Source organism: Nelumbo lutea, chromosome 1 (genome assembly GCF_056320005.1).
Source record: "Nelumbo lutea isolate HS-2025 chromosome 1, American lotus-T2T, whole genome shotgun sequence".
Classification (NCBI taxonomy): domain Eukaryota; kingdom Viridiplantae; phylum Streptophyta; class Magnoliopsida; order Proteales; family Nelumbonaceae; genus Nelumbo; species Nelumbo lutea.
This window is the reverse complement of record NC_142684.1, coordinates 191738106-191755258: the sequence shown is the minus strand read 5'-3', so window position 1 is coordinate 191755258 and position 17153 is coordinate 191738106. Positions and strand designations below refer to the sequence as shown.

Genomic DNA, 17153 nt, shown 5'->3' with positions numbered 1-17153 from the left:
TTGAAACCACTGTGTTCGGTGACCGAGGTATGTCATGTTCCTCTAGTCTTCTATCAGCGCCTTGGTGCTCTAGTGAACTGGGAGCAAAATTAGGAGTCGGTAACCTTTGCCTCTCCTTTGTAAAAGCTATGGTAAACCCCACTTCCATAAATATGGGGGAAGGTTGAGAAAGCCTTTCCTGAACTGAGACTTTTAAATCCGAGTCGCCGTCTTCCAAAAAAAGCAACTCGGTATGTAGGATCTCATTATCGCTAAGGGGGTTGGCTTTTTACAGTTCTACGCTTCCAATACTTGAAGCACCTTCAAACTCTGAATCTGAGCTACTTCCTTCCTCTGTCTCACAGTCCTCAAATGTGTCTGTGGTGTTCTGATTTTTTGTCACCAGAAAGAGGGAAAACCTTGTCTCCACTGTCGTCGGATGATGCTTCTTGAACCTCGGATTGCGACATTCCAAAGAGAAGCCCTTTTTTTTCAAGCTTGGGACCCATGTCCAGTTCAGGTTTGACGCACCACTGCGGCGAACCCTACTTCCTGCGCACGCTGATTGCGAATTGCTCGAGGGAGACGATGATAGACCAGCTTTTTGGTCCATCATCTCCCCATCTCCTTTGGCCACATGCCTACTTAAAAGGGCATGTGGCTTTTTATGTTTTGGGTCCACCTGACTTAAGTTAGTCGGCCCATTCATTTGACTATACCCATTAGGTCCTAATGGGCCTAGGCCCAATACCTCTATCCCCTTGCCAGTCACGTGCCTACTTAAAAGGGCGCATGGATTTTTAATTTCTGGGCCCACCCGAATTAAGGTAGCCAGCCCATTCACTTGACTAGGCCCATTAGGTCCCGATGGGCTAGGGCCCAACCCCTCTATCCCCTTGCCAATCACGTGTTTACTTAATACAACATGTGACTGACCTTGGTTTAATGAGCCAAACTGAACCGTCTCAGAGGACTAGCTCAAACCCTAAAACCTTGCCGACCTTTGTTCATCTTGTTTTGAAATTTGAACTGAAGCAAGCCTGACTCCAATTAATTCCCCTGTCACCAACTGAACATAGGACCTGCCATCCTCAACCCACCCTGCAATGTTGAATTTCCCCAAGTGTTTAAGTCATCATCTTTTTTCTCTTTTTTCTTGGGAACCTCAGTTGCCTTAACTTCTTTTGTGGAGACTACTCTACCTTGGGGCAAACTACACCATCTAAAACAACCTCTATCTTCCTTGGAATGTCATTGGTTTAACACCACCTAACATCACTGCAACTGAATAGAGATCACAATCAAACACACCATCTAATCTTGCATCGCAGACTACAGCTATTAACTGTAATACTTCCTCCTTCCAGAGGTTGAAAGGTAACCCAAGCAATCTGACTATTACATTGTCCTCAATAAAAAAACTTTTGGTATTGGAGAGAGTACACCATTTCGAGATTGTGGCAGCACCAGCCTCTAAGTGAATAACTAGAGCTGAAATCTCTACTTTATCTTCAACCAATTCTAATAAGACTTTACAAGAGGCATAAGGAGTAATCACCACGGCTTTTGCAGGTTTAACTCTTTAAGTATCGCCTGGGCAATACCTCTCCAATCCTTTGGTGGACTTGAGGTTTCCACCACAAATTTGTTCCCCCAGTTCTCCTCTTCTACTGATGCTACTAATTTATAACTTCTTTTTCCTTTTTCTTCAATAAACCAGTTTCTGTCTCTAGGTTCTTCCTCTCTCTTTTGCATACCCCCTTCCTTTCTTTTACTTTGCTGCACCCTCTACTTGTTTTGTTTTCTGCTGCTGAATAAAGTCTCTCAGTACAGCTGTGTCACTGCCTTCCAACCATTACCCCTTCTACTCTCTGGGAAACAGACCACCTGCTTCTTTCTTCCTCCAAAGAATTCCTGCAAAGTTATGTAGCAACCCTCTGCATTCTTTTTGCATTCCAACTCATACCTCTTTCTTCCATCAAGGTTGAACTTAGTAAAGTTCATTTGTTTACCTTTATAGCTTGCTTCTGAAACAAACTTCTGCATCCATTCGATCACTTCAAGACATTATTATAGCTCTCTTTGCCTCCCTAATCTTCAAACTCTGCTGGCCTCTGATCCTTATCTCTTCCAGAATGAAAACTTTTGCTTCAATCTTTACCTCTTTCCTCCATTTTGCAACTTCACAAACCCTTTATACCTGTAGATATCCTTGGTCAAATTGAAAGGCCCTAAAACGAAAGGTAACTGGAAACTTATCAGGTTGAATTGATGTGGATTTCTCAAAAGACCATCATGTAACCCTTTTGCTTGTAGAAGACAACTTCCTCTTGAAGATTTTTCCCAAGTAAAAATGGATTGACTCCAGTGAAATTGGCGTGGACACCGGCAACACCCTTTCCAGCCAATTGACATGGACTATGATCCAGAATAAAAGAAATGCCGAATTGGGTTGTTGTATATGCATTGGGGCCATTATGCACTCTGAGGCTGTAGACGAACACCATTGCCACCGATGCGATCTCCGGTGATTCACCCAAGAAGATCAATAGTGGCTTCGACAAGATGTATATTACTTCCAGTGGAATCCCAGTTATCAAACTATTTTTTGATCAATAAGAGAATATTTTATTGGAGCCAATTAAGAAGATTACAATAGGGTGGGAAGGTTCTTCCCTCCGATTACAACTTTACAGTTTTTCCCAAAATATTTAATGCCCGACAACCCCTTGTTTAGCTAGAATATCCGCCATCCCATTTGTTGTTCTTCTCACCCATTTAAAGGTAACATTCAACTTCTTTGCAAAGCTCTTGATGTCCCAAATTGTATGTCTATAGATCCAACGATTTATACTAGTTTCTTTTTGATAAACAACAATTATCAAATTAAATTGTTTAGTTTGAATTAAAAATACTAGTTTCTTTTTGTTTTTTTTTTTTGTTAGGGTTCAATCAAGATGTATACTGTCTTGAACCCTCAAAGACTTCCAAACCTAAACTAATAAGCATGGAAGAACTCTTTTTTTTTATTTGATAATTAAGAACTCAAAATTTTGTCCAATCAATTCATATTTATCTTCTTCTTTCTTTTCCTAGGAGAAAAATAGAGGTTCAGACCCTCTATTTTTTGAGATTTCTTTTCTTCCCATTTTTTTGTGATTATGTTGATTTTTTATGTTTTAAATGGAGTTTACGCACTTTTTCATGACGGAGTAAAAATGCACGCACGTTGCACATGGCAATATCAAATGATGATGATGATGATAGTCAACAATCAAATGACCTTATTGGTTGAATCATTAACCTATTTAACCAGGAAAATGGACTATGATTAAGACATTAGTTCATTTTTTTCTTCATATTTTAGCCATTTCTATCTTTACTAACAATAGTTATTATTTTTTAAACATATTTTTGTTCAATATGAAGAATATATAATATTAATGCATGTTCAAATTTTTCTATAAAAATTATAAAAAATTCTATATTTTATTTTTTATTATTTAATTTATGAGATAATAAAAATTACTTATTTACCAAGAAAAAATGCAATTCCAATATATTGTTTGAATATTGGTTTTTAATATTGTGGTCAAATTAATTATATTATATAAATATATATATATCATTTATATAATATATATGTTATCTATTATTTATTTATAAATATGTTGTTTACATTGCATTTTTGTAAAGTTCATATATGATGAAAATAGTTGAAAAAATACTTATATTTTTTGTTTTTCTTTATTTTAACTATTATGTTTTCTTTTTCTTTTAATACTTTTTAAATTAAATCAGATCGTATCAGATTCGGATATCCGACATTTTGATCAAAATCAAATTTTATGAGATCTTATCAGATCTTCGAATCGAATCGAATTCGAATATACCCTGATTCAAATCCAATTTGATCTATTTGCATCCCTACCAAACCACATGCCTACAATGAACTAACTAATTAAAATATTGAACCATTTGACATGGTTAGTGGGGTCATGTGCTAGACATTAATGCTCTTTATTTTTTATCCTAATTTTTATCTCATTTCTATCATTAATGAAAAGAAATTCTCATTAATCACACTTTTTTTATATGAAGAATATACAATATTATATATATTTTATAGAATTTCTACATTATATATTATATATTATAGCTTAAATCAACTACAAATTTCTACATTTCTATAATTTTATGTATTGTATTATTTCATAATAACATCATGTCTTGATCCGGTTGACATGAACAGTTGAACCACTAACCAACCACTTGGATGGAAAAACCTTTTTTTCAATTGATTTTAAATAATGTATTACATTATAAAAAGAATTATTATTTTCGCATTTACTTTTGCACATGGCTATATCAAATGATGATGATGATAACAATCAGCAACCAAATGACCTTACTAGTTGAACCGTTAACCTATTTAACCAGGAAAATGGACCTATTTAACCAAGAAAATGGACTATGATTAAGACATTAATTCATTTGTTTTCATTGTATTTTAGCCATTTCTACCTTTACTAACAATAATTCTTATTTTTTCAAACATTTTTTGTTTAATATGAAGAATATATAATATTAATGTATGTTTAAATTTTTTATAAAATTTATAAAAAATCTATATTTTATTTTTTATTATTTAATTTATGAGATAATAAAAACTACTTATTAAACGAGAGGAAATGTGATTCCAATATATTATTTGAACATTGGTATTTAATATCGTGGTCAAGTCAATTATTTATATATAATATTTATATAATATATATGCTATTTATTATTTATTTATAAATATGTTATTTATATTGCATAATTGTAAAGTTTATATATGATGGAAATAGTTGAAAAATACTTTTATTTTGTGTTTTTATTTCAATTGTCATATTTTCTTTTTCTTCTAATAATTTATTATTAAAAATAAATAAATCAGATCATATCAAATTCGTATATCCCACATCTTGACCGGATTCGGATTCGAATAAATATTTATGAGATTCGGTTGAATCTTTGTATCATATCAGATTTGATTATACTCTGATGCAAATCTGATCTAATATGTTTTCATCCCTACAAAGCCACTTGCCTACGATAACCTAGCTAATTAAATTATTGAACCATTTGACATGATTAGTAGGGTCTTGCATTAGACATTAATGGTCTTTATTTTTTATCCTAATTTTTATCCCATTTCTATCATTGACGAAAATAATTCTCATTAATCACACTTTTTATATGATGAATATATAATATTATAAAATGTACCCAAAATTATCGATGAATTTTTACATTTTCTAGAATTTTATGTATTTTATAATTTAATAATAACATCATGTGTTCATCCATTTGACATGGATAATTTAACCCCTAACCCACCACTTGGATGGAAAAATATTTTGCTTTTTTGATTAATTTTAAATCATGTATTCCATTTTCGTCAGCAATAAAAGTAATTCTTATTTTCACATTTATTTTGTTTAATATGGTGAATATATAACAATAGAATTGTATCAAAATGCTTTATACAAAGCTTATATTTTTCTTTGAGATATATATATATATATAATATATATGTATTTATTTATTTATTTACTTAATATTCGTGACTTAGTTATGGCATCATAGATTAACTCATTTAACCCAAAATCTTAGATCATTGACTTACCTACCATCTAGATACAGAAATGGTTTCATTTTCAAATTGATTTTAAATTTTGCATTTCATTTATATCATTGATAAAATAATTATTATTTACCATACTTATTTTTGTTTATATTATTAGTATGTAATATTATAGATGTGTCCAAAATTGTTTCATATTTTTTTGTACTATTCTATTTTAAAAATAGTATTTTTAATTATACATCATGGATTAACCTATTTGACCTGAAATGTTGAACCACTAGCCCACCCCCTTGATAGGATAATGGTCTAATTTTCCATTGGCTTTAAGTTGTATAATTGATGTCCATCATTAATAAAATTATATCATACTTAGTTTTTTAATATGAAAAGTATATAATAATAGAAACGTGCCCAATTTTTGGTCAATTTTTTCTATACTTTTTTGTATTTTTTTATATTTTTAAATTTGTATTATTTATTTATGAAATCATTAAATTATCCATTTGACTGAAATGGTTGAAGTACTTACCCACAACTTAGATGGAAAATATGATTTCATTTCTAGGTTTATTTTAAAATATAAAATTACATTCTATTAATAATTATTGTGTATGGATTTATTAGTGGAATTTAATAATGATAAAATAAAAGTATTTTTTATACTTCTAAATTTGTATTATTTATTTATGGCATCATGAAATTATCCATTTGACTCAAATGGTTGAACTACTTTTACCCACCACCTAGATGAAAAATATGATTTCATTTCTACGTTTATTTTTAAAATATAAAATTCCATTCTATTAATAATTATTGTGTATGACTTTATTAATGGAATTTAATGATGATAAACAAATGTATAAATGTTGGATTCAATGAGAGAGAATGTGATTTATTTAATGACTTAAATGTGAGACTTAATGAGAGGTAATTGAATGTACTTAATAGTATTCTTTTAATTACATTTTTTGCCCTTTTCAATGGAGATGAACTAAAATCAAGAAGAAGGGTATTTTGGTAAAAAAATCCAGAAGTCAATACCTCCTCATTCACACTTTTATAAGTAGTATAGATATGTTGATTTGAATCCATGCCACATTATGAGATCTAACCATAAATCTTGGAATTAAAGGATAAGATATCTAGAAGTGCACATTGTTCTGCTAAGTTACAAACTTGCAATGCTATGTTTTTTATAGTTCTTCTCCATCCACAAACGAAATTAAAGGACGAGAGCATTTACATGCATTCAAGTGCAGGATTACTCATCTCTTGGAAGAGGTTTCTTGTACCTTTGCATGTGAAAAGCACATTTTTTAGAGTTACAATCAAGTTTCTACCCACTTTTTTCTACTTCCAAATTTAACATGTGTACAGCTGTAAGATATTCATCTACAAGTATATAACATTTATTTTTCTCCTCTTCAGATCTCCAAGGTGTATTCACCTATAACATGTGAGTCCTAAAATATGAAAATCTCTATAATGGAAACCTTATGAGATATTTATTTGGGGAAAAGGTTTTCTAAAAAACCTGTAGTGACAAGCAATCTTTGTCCATAAGATTTTTCTTTTGGATAATTAATTGAATTTTATTAATGATAAAATGAAAGCATAAAGTACAAAAGATAGGAGGGAGGGGTAAAATCTCTTAACCCTCCCTGAGAATGATATTCATGTTACAACATTGCCCGAAAAAGACTCTCTTCCCACCCCTGGTTTTGGCAAGTGGGTCAGCAAAGGAGTTTGCACTTCTCTTAATCCATTGAAACTTAAATTCCATGTCCTGGGTCAGCTGTTTAAATTTCTTTTTTTCATTTAAAAATTTCCAGAATCCCATACCTTCCTTCTTCAACCAGCCAATAACCAACATCAAATCACCCTCCACCATCAGATTTTTTATATTCAAATCCCTTGCCCTCTTTACCCCTTCCAAAACTGCCAAGATTTCAGCTCTTAAGGAATCCCCAATTCCAATGGGGCCTGAAAACAAGGCAATAATTCTTTCTCCCTCATGAAAACTCCTCCAATACCTGATGGCCCTGGATCTCCATCACTGCTACCATCAAAATTCAATTTGGTGAACCCACCAGCCGGAGGGGACCAAACTGGATTAGGGACAGCTTTAAGAGGAGTTGAAAGGGCCACACCTTTCCAATTCCTAATAATATCTCCTGCTGTAAACCCCTCAAAGAGCTTCGTAGTCTTGACTCACTGAACCACCCTAACAGTTATAGTTTCTAATGATAACCTCCTTCTTTCTTTTTCAAAGAAAATTCTTTGGTTTCTTTCCTCCCAAACAGTCCAACAGAGTATTTTCCACTCAAACAGTTGTGGTTTCTAATGATGACCTCACACAGATTTTTTTTTCAGAGGATCTTTGTCCATAAGATAGGGCCTGACTCTTCAGTTATCCCATTCAATATTTTGCCCTGTACAAGAACTTAGTATTTTCCAAATACCAACATGCAATAACCAACACATAATATCTAATGAAACATAATGCTTACTAGTTGAGCCCTGAAACATTACAATTTAATATATTTCCATTAAATGTAAGAATAATTTTACGCAATAAAATTTCTCAAACATGTTTGGCTTCATATAACAATTCAATGCATAAAATCAAGTAAGCACCGTTCCTAATAATATCTTCTCAACACCATCACATAATCAAACAAGGAAAATTATATCCTTTGATATTGATTAATATATATAGGCTACAAAATATTCAAGCAGCTAGCAACAACAGAAACAATGTAACACAGAAGCATGAACCATCTTTTCACTTTTGAAATAACATAGCATAGCAATTAGAGAGCAAGCAAATAAACAATTTTGTAACATTAAGCAATGGAAAATGAGAAGAAACATGTTTTCTAGTGTATCCATCTACGCCATGCCTTTATAGTGTGTGCAAGAGTTGTTGGGTACATATCATCTTCATCCTGTTTCATTGCAGCTGTTCCTCGAAACAAGTCAAACTGTGTTCCTGGGGGCAGTAAACCTGAAAAGTTCATAAATAAGACGATTTGTCGACATATAGAACTGTGTTTATGTAATATGGACAAACTTATGTACATATGCCCATCTGGTCATCACAAATGTCCTGATCCAGACAGATCCGAAGAACAGTAACCTTGATGCTGCTGCCACTTTAGAGCCTGACCAATCAAAGCCATTAATCGCGATGGTGGCACCACAGTAACTTCAGCAGCAAGAGCTGAAAATGCAAGAGAATAATCATTCTTGACAAAAACATGGTAAATATAGGTAACAGATCAGAATGTTATCAACTATGCAGTAAAAGCTCTACAGGTTTGCATTAAAAAAATATTGAAATATGCACACGGATATATACATAGTTAAATACATGTACCGCTTAAATGTATATAGTTATACCTAATTCAACCTCATGTTCTGAAAATCTGGAATTAAAATTTGAGACAGCTCTTGAAAGTAGAAAATTACAGTAACAAAGTAGATGGCAGTAAACTCTGGAGTGGAAATAGCTTTTTTTTTATGTATGGAGTGGAAATAGCTTTTTTTTTATGTATGGAGTGGAAATAGCCTTGGAGGTATGCTAAAGAGTTTTTCTCCATTAGATCTAAATTTTTGCAACAAAATAAAACTTTTGTTGCACATAAAGGTTTCAAATGTTCCATAGTTGTTAACAATTATCAGAAATAGATGAAAATAACCAAACAAATAAATAAATAGCATCATAGCAAGCAAGATAAGCAAACCTTGAGCAATTTGGGCACGACGCTTCTCCTTCGTTGAATCTTGATAAGCCTGTTACATAATGTATCAATTTCAAAAGAATCCATATGTGTGCCCTTAGATTAATGACAATTAGTTCAATGACATTCACAATTGCAGTTCTAAGGTTAACACTGCTCTTGCTGGGCACTGGAAATCTCTACAGAAACTATAGAAGCCAATGCAACCAACCTGGACATGCTGGGTAAAAATATTGGAAGCATTCAAAGAAGTCCATGTGGATGAGATCTTGAGAGCTTGGGGAGAAGTATCTCTATCTTCAAAGGTAAAGGACAAGGCTATGATGGAAGGAAAACCACTGTCAAGTCCAAGAATGAAGTTAAACTTTGATAGCAGCTCTCTAGGCAACCCAGAACTGGCATGTATTGGAGGTGTAATTAGAGATTCAATGAGTACTATTAAAGCTTTGTTTTCAGGCCCCATTGGAACTAATGATTCTATTAAAGTGGAAGTATTGGCACTTCTGCAAGGATTAGGATAGGTAAGAAACTTGGATTCTTGGAATCAAACTTTTGGAGGTAGACAGAAATGCTAAGTTGTCATTTCTTGGTTGAGCAAATGAGCAGCAGTATCCCAGGAGCATGGGCTTAGGTAGACCATAAGGAAAGTTCAGTCTTTAGCCAAGGAAGTGGGAGCTTCCTTCAACTGGGTTAGGAGATCAGCAAACAGAATGTCAGATTATATGGCTACCAATTGTTTTGTGCTGAATTGTAATTCTGTTATGGAAAATATGGGTGCCTGGATACCTATCCAGTAACTTTGCAATCTTATTTATCTTTAATAAATGAATTTTGTTGCTTATCAAAAAAATGCAACCAACTTGGATAAGGAGCCACAAATAGGAAGAATGGACAGGGGTTTCAGTAATCTGAATGAAAATACACAACGCAAAAGGCATCACAGTATGACAACATGGCTTAACCATGATAGAAACAAATCCACTTTTCTTGAATTTCAACTTCTGGATTGCAGTAAGCATGATCTGAAGACGATGTCAGACAGAACTTCTCAACTAAGTTGTATGAATACATTTTACCAACTGTCAATTTGTCAGACTTAACCACCAAGCAATACAAGGAATCACAGTTTGTGGATTGCGTAAGGGTAATCTACCACAACTAAGCATAAGATTAACTCTATCCCCACTGCTAAAGGAGAGGAAGAAACAAAATCAAACAATTGTTTTTTTTTTTCAATGAATCATCATCATCCATGCCTTATCCCAACCATATGGGGTTGGCTACATGAATCCTCTTTCACCAATCCGTTCTATTTAAAGCCATACCCGCTGTTAAATTGTTAGTGCTTGAATCATTTTTCACTATTCTCTCCCATGTCCTTTTTGGTCTACCCAGAGCTCTTCTATCCTCTTCAATATGTAACAAATCACTTTTTCTAACTGGCGCAGTTGATGGTCTTCTATGCACATGCCCAAACTATCTTAGTCTACTCTCATTTTATCACCTATTGGACCTACTCCTAAGTTCCTACGGATAACTTACTTATAAGTTCCACTCGTCCATCTTGGCATTTGCATTTCTGCCACATTCATTTTCTGAACATGTTTCTTGACTGCCCAACACTCCGCTCCATACAACATACCTGGCCTTACAAGTGTTTTACAGAATTTTCCTCTTAATCTAAGTGGTATTTTCCTATCACATAAAAGTCCAGATGCACCCCTCCATTTTGCCCATCCTGCTCTAATTTTTTGTGTGACATCCTCCTCAATCTCTCCCTTGTTATAAATTATTGAACCAAGGTACTAGAAATGGTTGAGTCGCATTGAGTTATCTCTTGGTCCCCAATCCTAAGTGCGTCTTGATTGAAACTCCTATAATTACTAAATTTACATGTCATATACTCTGTTTTAGTCCTACTTATTTTAAAACCTCTTCTTTTTAAGGCATTTGTCCATAAGCTTAATTTTGCATTTAATCCTTCATTAGTTTCATCAATTAAAACAATGTCATCCACAAACAATGTGACCATTTCCGATGAGTTTCTGATTTGACTTTTAGTCAGCTCTTAGTATCTGCATATTTAAAGCGAACACTCATTTTTCCCGATGAATGTCTGCTTTAAATATGCAGATACTAAGAGCTGACTTAAAACAAGTCAGAAAATTACCGGCACACTATTAAACAGCTCTGCTGATGTGACACACTTGCAAGAGAAACCCTGAATCCAATCCCAGGAAAAAAAATCCAGAAAATCCTTAATTTTCTTCCAACAACTATTTTATTTGCAGTTAAACCTGCAGAGACTGTTCAACAGGCCCAATGTCCCACAGAAGTGCAGACAAGAAAATACAAAGAAATTTCTTATACTCTTTTTTATGATCAACAGAAACTTATTCCCCTCGTATTTCATAAATGACAATGGAGATCTAGTATTCTATTGGAAGACACACTAATAAACAATCAATGAGATAAGCATGGAACTGCAAAATGAAATACTGGAGCAATAATGTCCCCTCAAAGGTAGCCTTCCTTGTTTGGACTGCCTACTTTAATAAAATTCTTACAAGGGATAACCTGTTGAAGAAAGGAATGTTGCTGGACTCTGCATCTTGTGTGCTATGTGCAGATCACATCAAGTCAGTGAACCATCTCTTGTTACATTACAGGTTCTCTTATGAGATTTGAGCCAAAATTTGGGGTCTGTCTGAGATGAGGAGATGCTGTCCAGAATTGGTGCTGGATTTTGTAAAGGAGTGGAGGTTAGGAGGTCTAAGCAAAAGGGGGAAGCTGACCTGGAGTATGGTTCTAGTAGTGGTTTTTTGGTGCATATGGCAAGCAAAAAATGCCAGGATATTTAAAAGCAGAAGCATTGGTTTTTGTACATAACAATCTTTTTGTAAAGAAACAGGGGTTGGGGGTATAGCGATACTTGTGGCAGCTTTTGTACATTCCCTATGTACAGCCTCTTGTTGTACAGGGATCTTTTGTCTATTAATAAAATACTTGACCTTTTCTCAAAAAAATTTAAATAAATAAATAAGAGCAAGGGACTTTTTCTTGAAACATGGATGCTAACCTCATGTGGGTCAAAGTAAGTACGGACTAGGAGATGCTCAAGCCGCAAATATCTTTCAGGCTGCTCCTGTTTCATGACACCCATTGCTTGAGTTTGCCTTAATATAGCGCGTGCTGTATCCAACTCTCTAAGCTCAATCATTTCCAAAACAATCTGAAATTTTGAAATATTGGTTAAACAATGTATCAATAAACATGCCACCTTAAACAATTAGGATCTTAATGCCCAAAAACAGTCAAAATGGAAGCTATAACAATTAGAATCTCTCTCCATTAAGAGATGGAAAATATTTAAGATATTAGATATATAGCTTCCCATGTATAAGTATGTGTTGAATAGGGAGTACACCTTCCTGAGCAAACAATTCATTCTAAGATCAGAAATATTGGACCAAACTCGGTCAGCTAATTTTGTGAAACCATTGGGTTTTTCCTTAATCAATAAGAAAAATAATTGACAGACAAGAAAGACTCAAGGATGAACTATGAAGATTTCAGCTTGAAAGTGATCATAACTACTTAGGTGCAATCAAACTGCCTTCATGCTGTTTGGGGGAGAAAGATGGGTCCAAGTTTTGTACTCACAATTCCCTGTAAAAATAAATGTTAAGTTCTTTCAGTTCCTTGGAGATACCTCCATGGCTCCATGGGAGATCATGGAGCTCACTGGCCATCTGCAAGGCTCTCACCTTGGCAAAAGAAGACTAATCTATAATTGGAATATGTTTGGAACCACTAATATGGATGATATAAGGATAAATAAATAACATTATCTTCAATGAAAATAGAACTCCAAGAAATAGATCAAATAGTTAAGCATTTTTTGAATTGGAATTGGAATATGGTGCAGAATTCTTTACTTCAATTTTGGGTTTGGGAGCTTTTTGAAGGGACAATAGTGCAAGAACTCTACGCATTTTTCCTAGTCAAATTAACCATGGTGATTGGAGTCAAAACTTCAGCCCTTTCAATCAACAGTAATCTTCACAAAGCACTTGTGGGATTCCTAAAGGAGATTATCCATTGTAGTTAAGCACTTAAATAGATAGGATTTTAGCAGTCACACTGAATATTCTATTTTAAGTTGTGTTTGATGAACACGTTAGCATACTTTCTTTTAAAAGCATCTGGTGGTTTTATTTACAGGGGTAAGGGAATTCCTTAGGGGTGGGTGTTGTGATATCCTATGTTGGTATCCTGAGGCTTTTTTAAGGCTTTATTTATCCCTCATCATACCTTCTTATTAACCATAATCTTGGACCATTATTAGTAAAAAATGGGTAGATCTTTACCCCATGCAACTTTGGTTCTGTTATTTGAAGTTCAAGCCATCCATAATTGATTTGGATCATATCAAATCATTTCAATTATCATTTGATTCAGTCCTATCATTTGATTAATGAATTAATAAATCATTTCAACTGTCAAAAAAAATGATTTGGATCATAAGTTGATTTTTTTATTATAAGTTGATTTTTTTATTAAAACAAAATAACTGATATTACATCCATAAAGTCTGCTCACACACACACACACACAATCATAAATACTGCATGATAAATCATCTAGAAAACCAATATCCTATTTTGTTGTCTCTTCTCAGCATGAGCATGGACATCACCCAAAAAAAAAAGCAAATTTATGGCATAATAGTTTCTACCTGCTCAATCATCTAGAAAATGTCTAATATATCAACCTATTTTCTCTATCTATTTTTTACTTTGTCTAAAGTACATATAAGTAAATGCAACATATATAAGTCTCAGGTCATCCAATCTCAGCTGGTATATGGAGCTTTATTTCAACAGGGCTGGTACTATTATTTGGGCACTTAGTATGCTTGCTGCCTCTGCCGATGCATCTGAGGCTGAAGATAGGGCACTTCTAACTGGCTTGAGAATGGTCAAATCGATCCAAGTCAGGTCTCTTATTGTTGAAGGGGACTCTAGTATTGCTATTGGCTGGGCAGTACATAAAGAAAAGGGCCCAAGATTGGCCCATCTTCTTAATGAGATCTAAGACTTATCCTCCTCCTTTTCTTGCTTTTTTATATGGATACCAAGGGAGATGAACTCCAAGGATGATTTTTTGGCTAAATTAGGGGTGGAGAGAGTTTTTTTGTACAAAGCCAATGCCTATGTAATTCTGGGTGGCTTTTGGCTTTTGTTTTGTGCTTTTCTTGCACATCCCATCCACCCCCCCCCCCCAACTCTCAAAGATCATGCTTGTGTTGTTCAGCAACTTTACTCTTCTAAGTCCCTCCAAAGCTGATGACGGTTCTGCTCTTGTTGATATTCACCCAACCCCTATTGTGCCCAAGAAGACTGCAATTATGTTGCCTTAATTGTTTCTGATCACACCTCCAATTCATGATCTCCATGGGTTACCAAGGCTGCAGCCATCAAAATTGAGCTTGACAAAAGGCACTGGAGGAGGTATCCAAACAGCAAGTAAAGGCTTCTTTGCTGTGGAAAAAAACAAGCACTGATTTCCAATTTCGACATATATCGTCAATGGAAAAGGAGGCAAAGATATTCAATGTTTTAACCCACTGTACAACTTTAATGGTGATGGTGTCTATGACTTCCTGAACTTATCTCTAAACATCCATAAATTTCTTTCTTCCCAAATACGCCACAACACTGCAGCCCTTGCGCATCTCCAAGAATCAAGACTATATCAAAAATTCACATGATAAGTATTTAGCAAGCTTAGAAGCATCAAAACATTTTCTTCAGTTCAGAAGCATTAAAACAAGTCACCAGGCCATCAGTATCCATACAATGATGGAAGCATAAATTAACAGGCAATAACCAAGATGTTTACTTTTGATCAATCCAGATATTTTTAATTCAGAAAGTCTTGTTTTAGATACCTGTTCATACAAGTCCTCCAGTTTCTTCCTAGGAAGCTTAAGCTGTGCCACTTGAGGCAAGACTGCATCCCACCTTCCACTATTGATGTCAGCAACAAATGTTTCAAGGCTGTCTACTGTATTCAAAGAGACCTGGCACTCACTCTGTAATGTTTGAAATGTTTGGTGCAAGGAGTTTTCTTTGCAAAACTGAAGCACAATCTTAATGACACTGCATGAAATGATTTCCATTAGACCAGCTCTTCTTTCCACCTTAAATATGCTTCGAAACAGCTCAAAAAGGAAATGATGTAAATCACTGAACCATGTAAAACTTCAATGGGTGAAAATAAATAAGCGATTTATCAAAAAACCAGAAAATGTAAATGTACAGTAGTCAATAGCATTTAATGAACTATAAAACTAAGATTGCTAAGAGAAAGTGGTTGACAAATTAAGACCATGCTAAAGAATCATAACATAAACTGCAAAATCAGTAAAACAAAGGACGTTCATTTCTAAATTCCCACATCAGTCATTCATAGCAAAAGTTTCTAAAACGCTGTGTTCATATGAATAGCTGGATAACAAAATTAATAATAGTTAACAGTAATGAGCAATTATAGCACTGTGTTTCAATGAAAAACTACAATTGACAGTTGTTCTGCTATTGAATCCCTTTTATCTCTATGTGCCCTAACCTAAAAGCATGATACGTCAATTTCGTTATTACAGGCACTTTCTCAATAGTAACAAGGAACTACAGATGAACTACTAACCTTTTACCATCAAAGTTTAACAATTCAAATCAACAAATTAGGTCTTGATTAATTTACAGGCGTAAGCTGTTTTCTTTTAAACTAGAAGAGGAAAAAAAAGGTATTTTGCATGCTTGCTACGAGATGGACACATAAGGGAGGAGAAAAAAGGGGCAGGGAAGAATGACATGACAAACGAATGCGCTTATTTACTCTGTCCGCCACAAAATTTATGTAGCATAGAGTGTGCCCTATCCCTTCTGGTTATATTTTTCCTGTTTGAATTTACCGCCATTAACTCCCAAACCGACTAAAAGTCTTGCAGAGAAAGCCAGTTGGTGAACCAAACATAAAACCAAAATTTCTTTAACACCCACGTTGAGCATATTTAAAAAGTAAATGAAGATTTTAAGCTGAAAACGTACTCTCGAGCTTCGATTTCCAAGGTAGACATCGTTGTTGTAGACAAGCAGACGAATAAGAAGACCTCTAGTAGGACTCAAAAATCTCTGCAACTTCCATCAATCGGTACACGCACACGAAAGGAACCCTACCGTATTTAACTTGCTTGACTATTGCTTATAAATTTTCCCAGTTGCATTGTGGAAGAACAAGAAAGGAACCCTACCCGCACGGCGCATGCAAACTCGCAAAGAAACCAACTGAGGACCGAGGTTCTCGATCTCTGCACTTTTTTTTCCTGCTTTAAGCACTGAATATGCGTAGACCTCTTGATGGACCAGGTAGTCCAACAAGCTGGCCTGGCCCGGTCTGTTCTATATCCGTAAATCGGGCTTGGATGAATTTTTTTTTTAAGCCCGCTGGCTCAGGTTTGGGCTCCAAAACACCAAGCCGGACTATTTTACGAGCCGAGCTCTGGCTTTCCCAAATTCGAAACTGAGCCTGAGACTGGTCTAAAAGTATTATATATTAAAATATAATGCATATTATATAATATTATTGATAGCAAAAAATATATTATAAAATATTTTATGTATTATGATATAAAATTTATATATATATATATATATTGTATATATTAAAATTGGATGGTCCATGTCAGCATGGCTCTCCTTTCTCCCCCACCTCTTTTCATTTTTCTCAATTTT

At 34.4% G+C, this 17153-nt stretch overlaps 1 protein-coding gene across 1 annotated transcript in view; it reads right to left on the bottom strand.

Moving 5' to 3' along the window:
- Positions 1-16830, bottom strand: part of SMU1 (transducin family protein / WD-40 repeat family protein) — a 56702-nt gene extending 39872 nt beyond the window's left edge. The window contains exons 1-6 of the mRNA XM_088961869.1: positions 16470-16830; positions 15308-15518; positions 12434-12586; positions 9358-9406; positions 8751-8834; positions 8515-8618 (exon numbers count right to left, since the gene is read on the bottom strand). Coding sequence (XP_088817995.1) covers positions 8515-8618; positions 8751-8834; positions 9358-9406; positions 12434-12586; positions 15308-15518; positions 16470-16498 — 630 coding nt within the window. The 5' untranslated portion in view covers positions 16499-16830. The remainder of the gene's footprint in view (positions 1-8514; positions 8619-8750; positions 8835-9357; positions 9407-12433; positions 12587-15307; positions 15519-16469) is intronic.
- Positions 16831-17153: the final 323 nt, after the last annotated feature.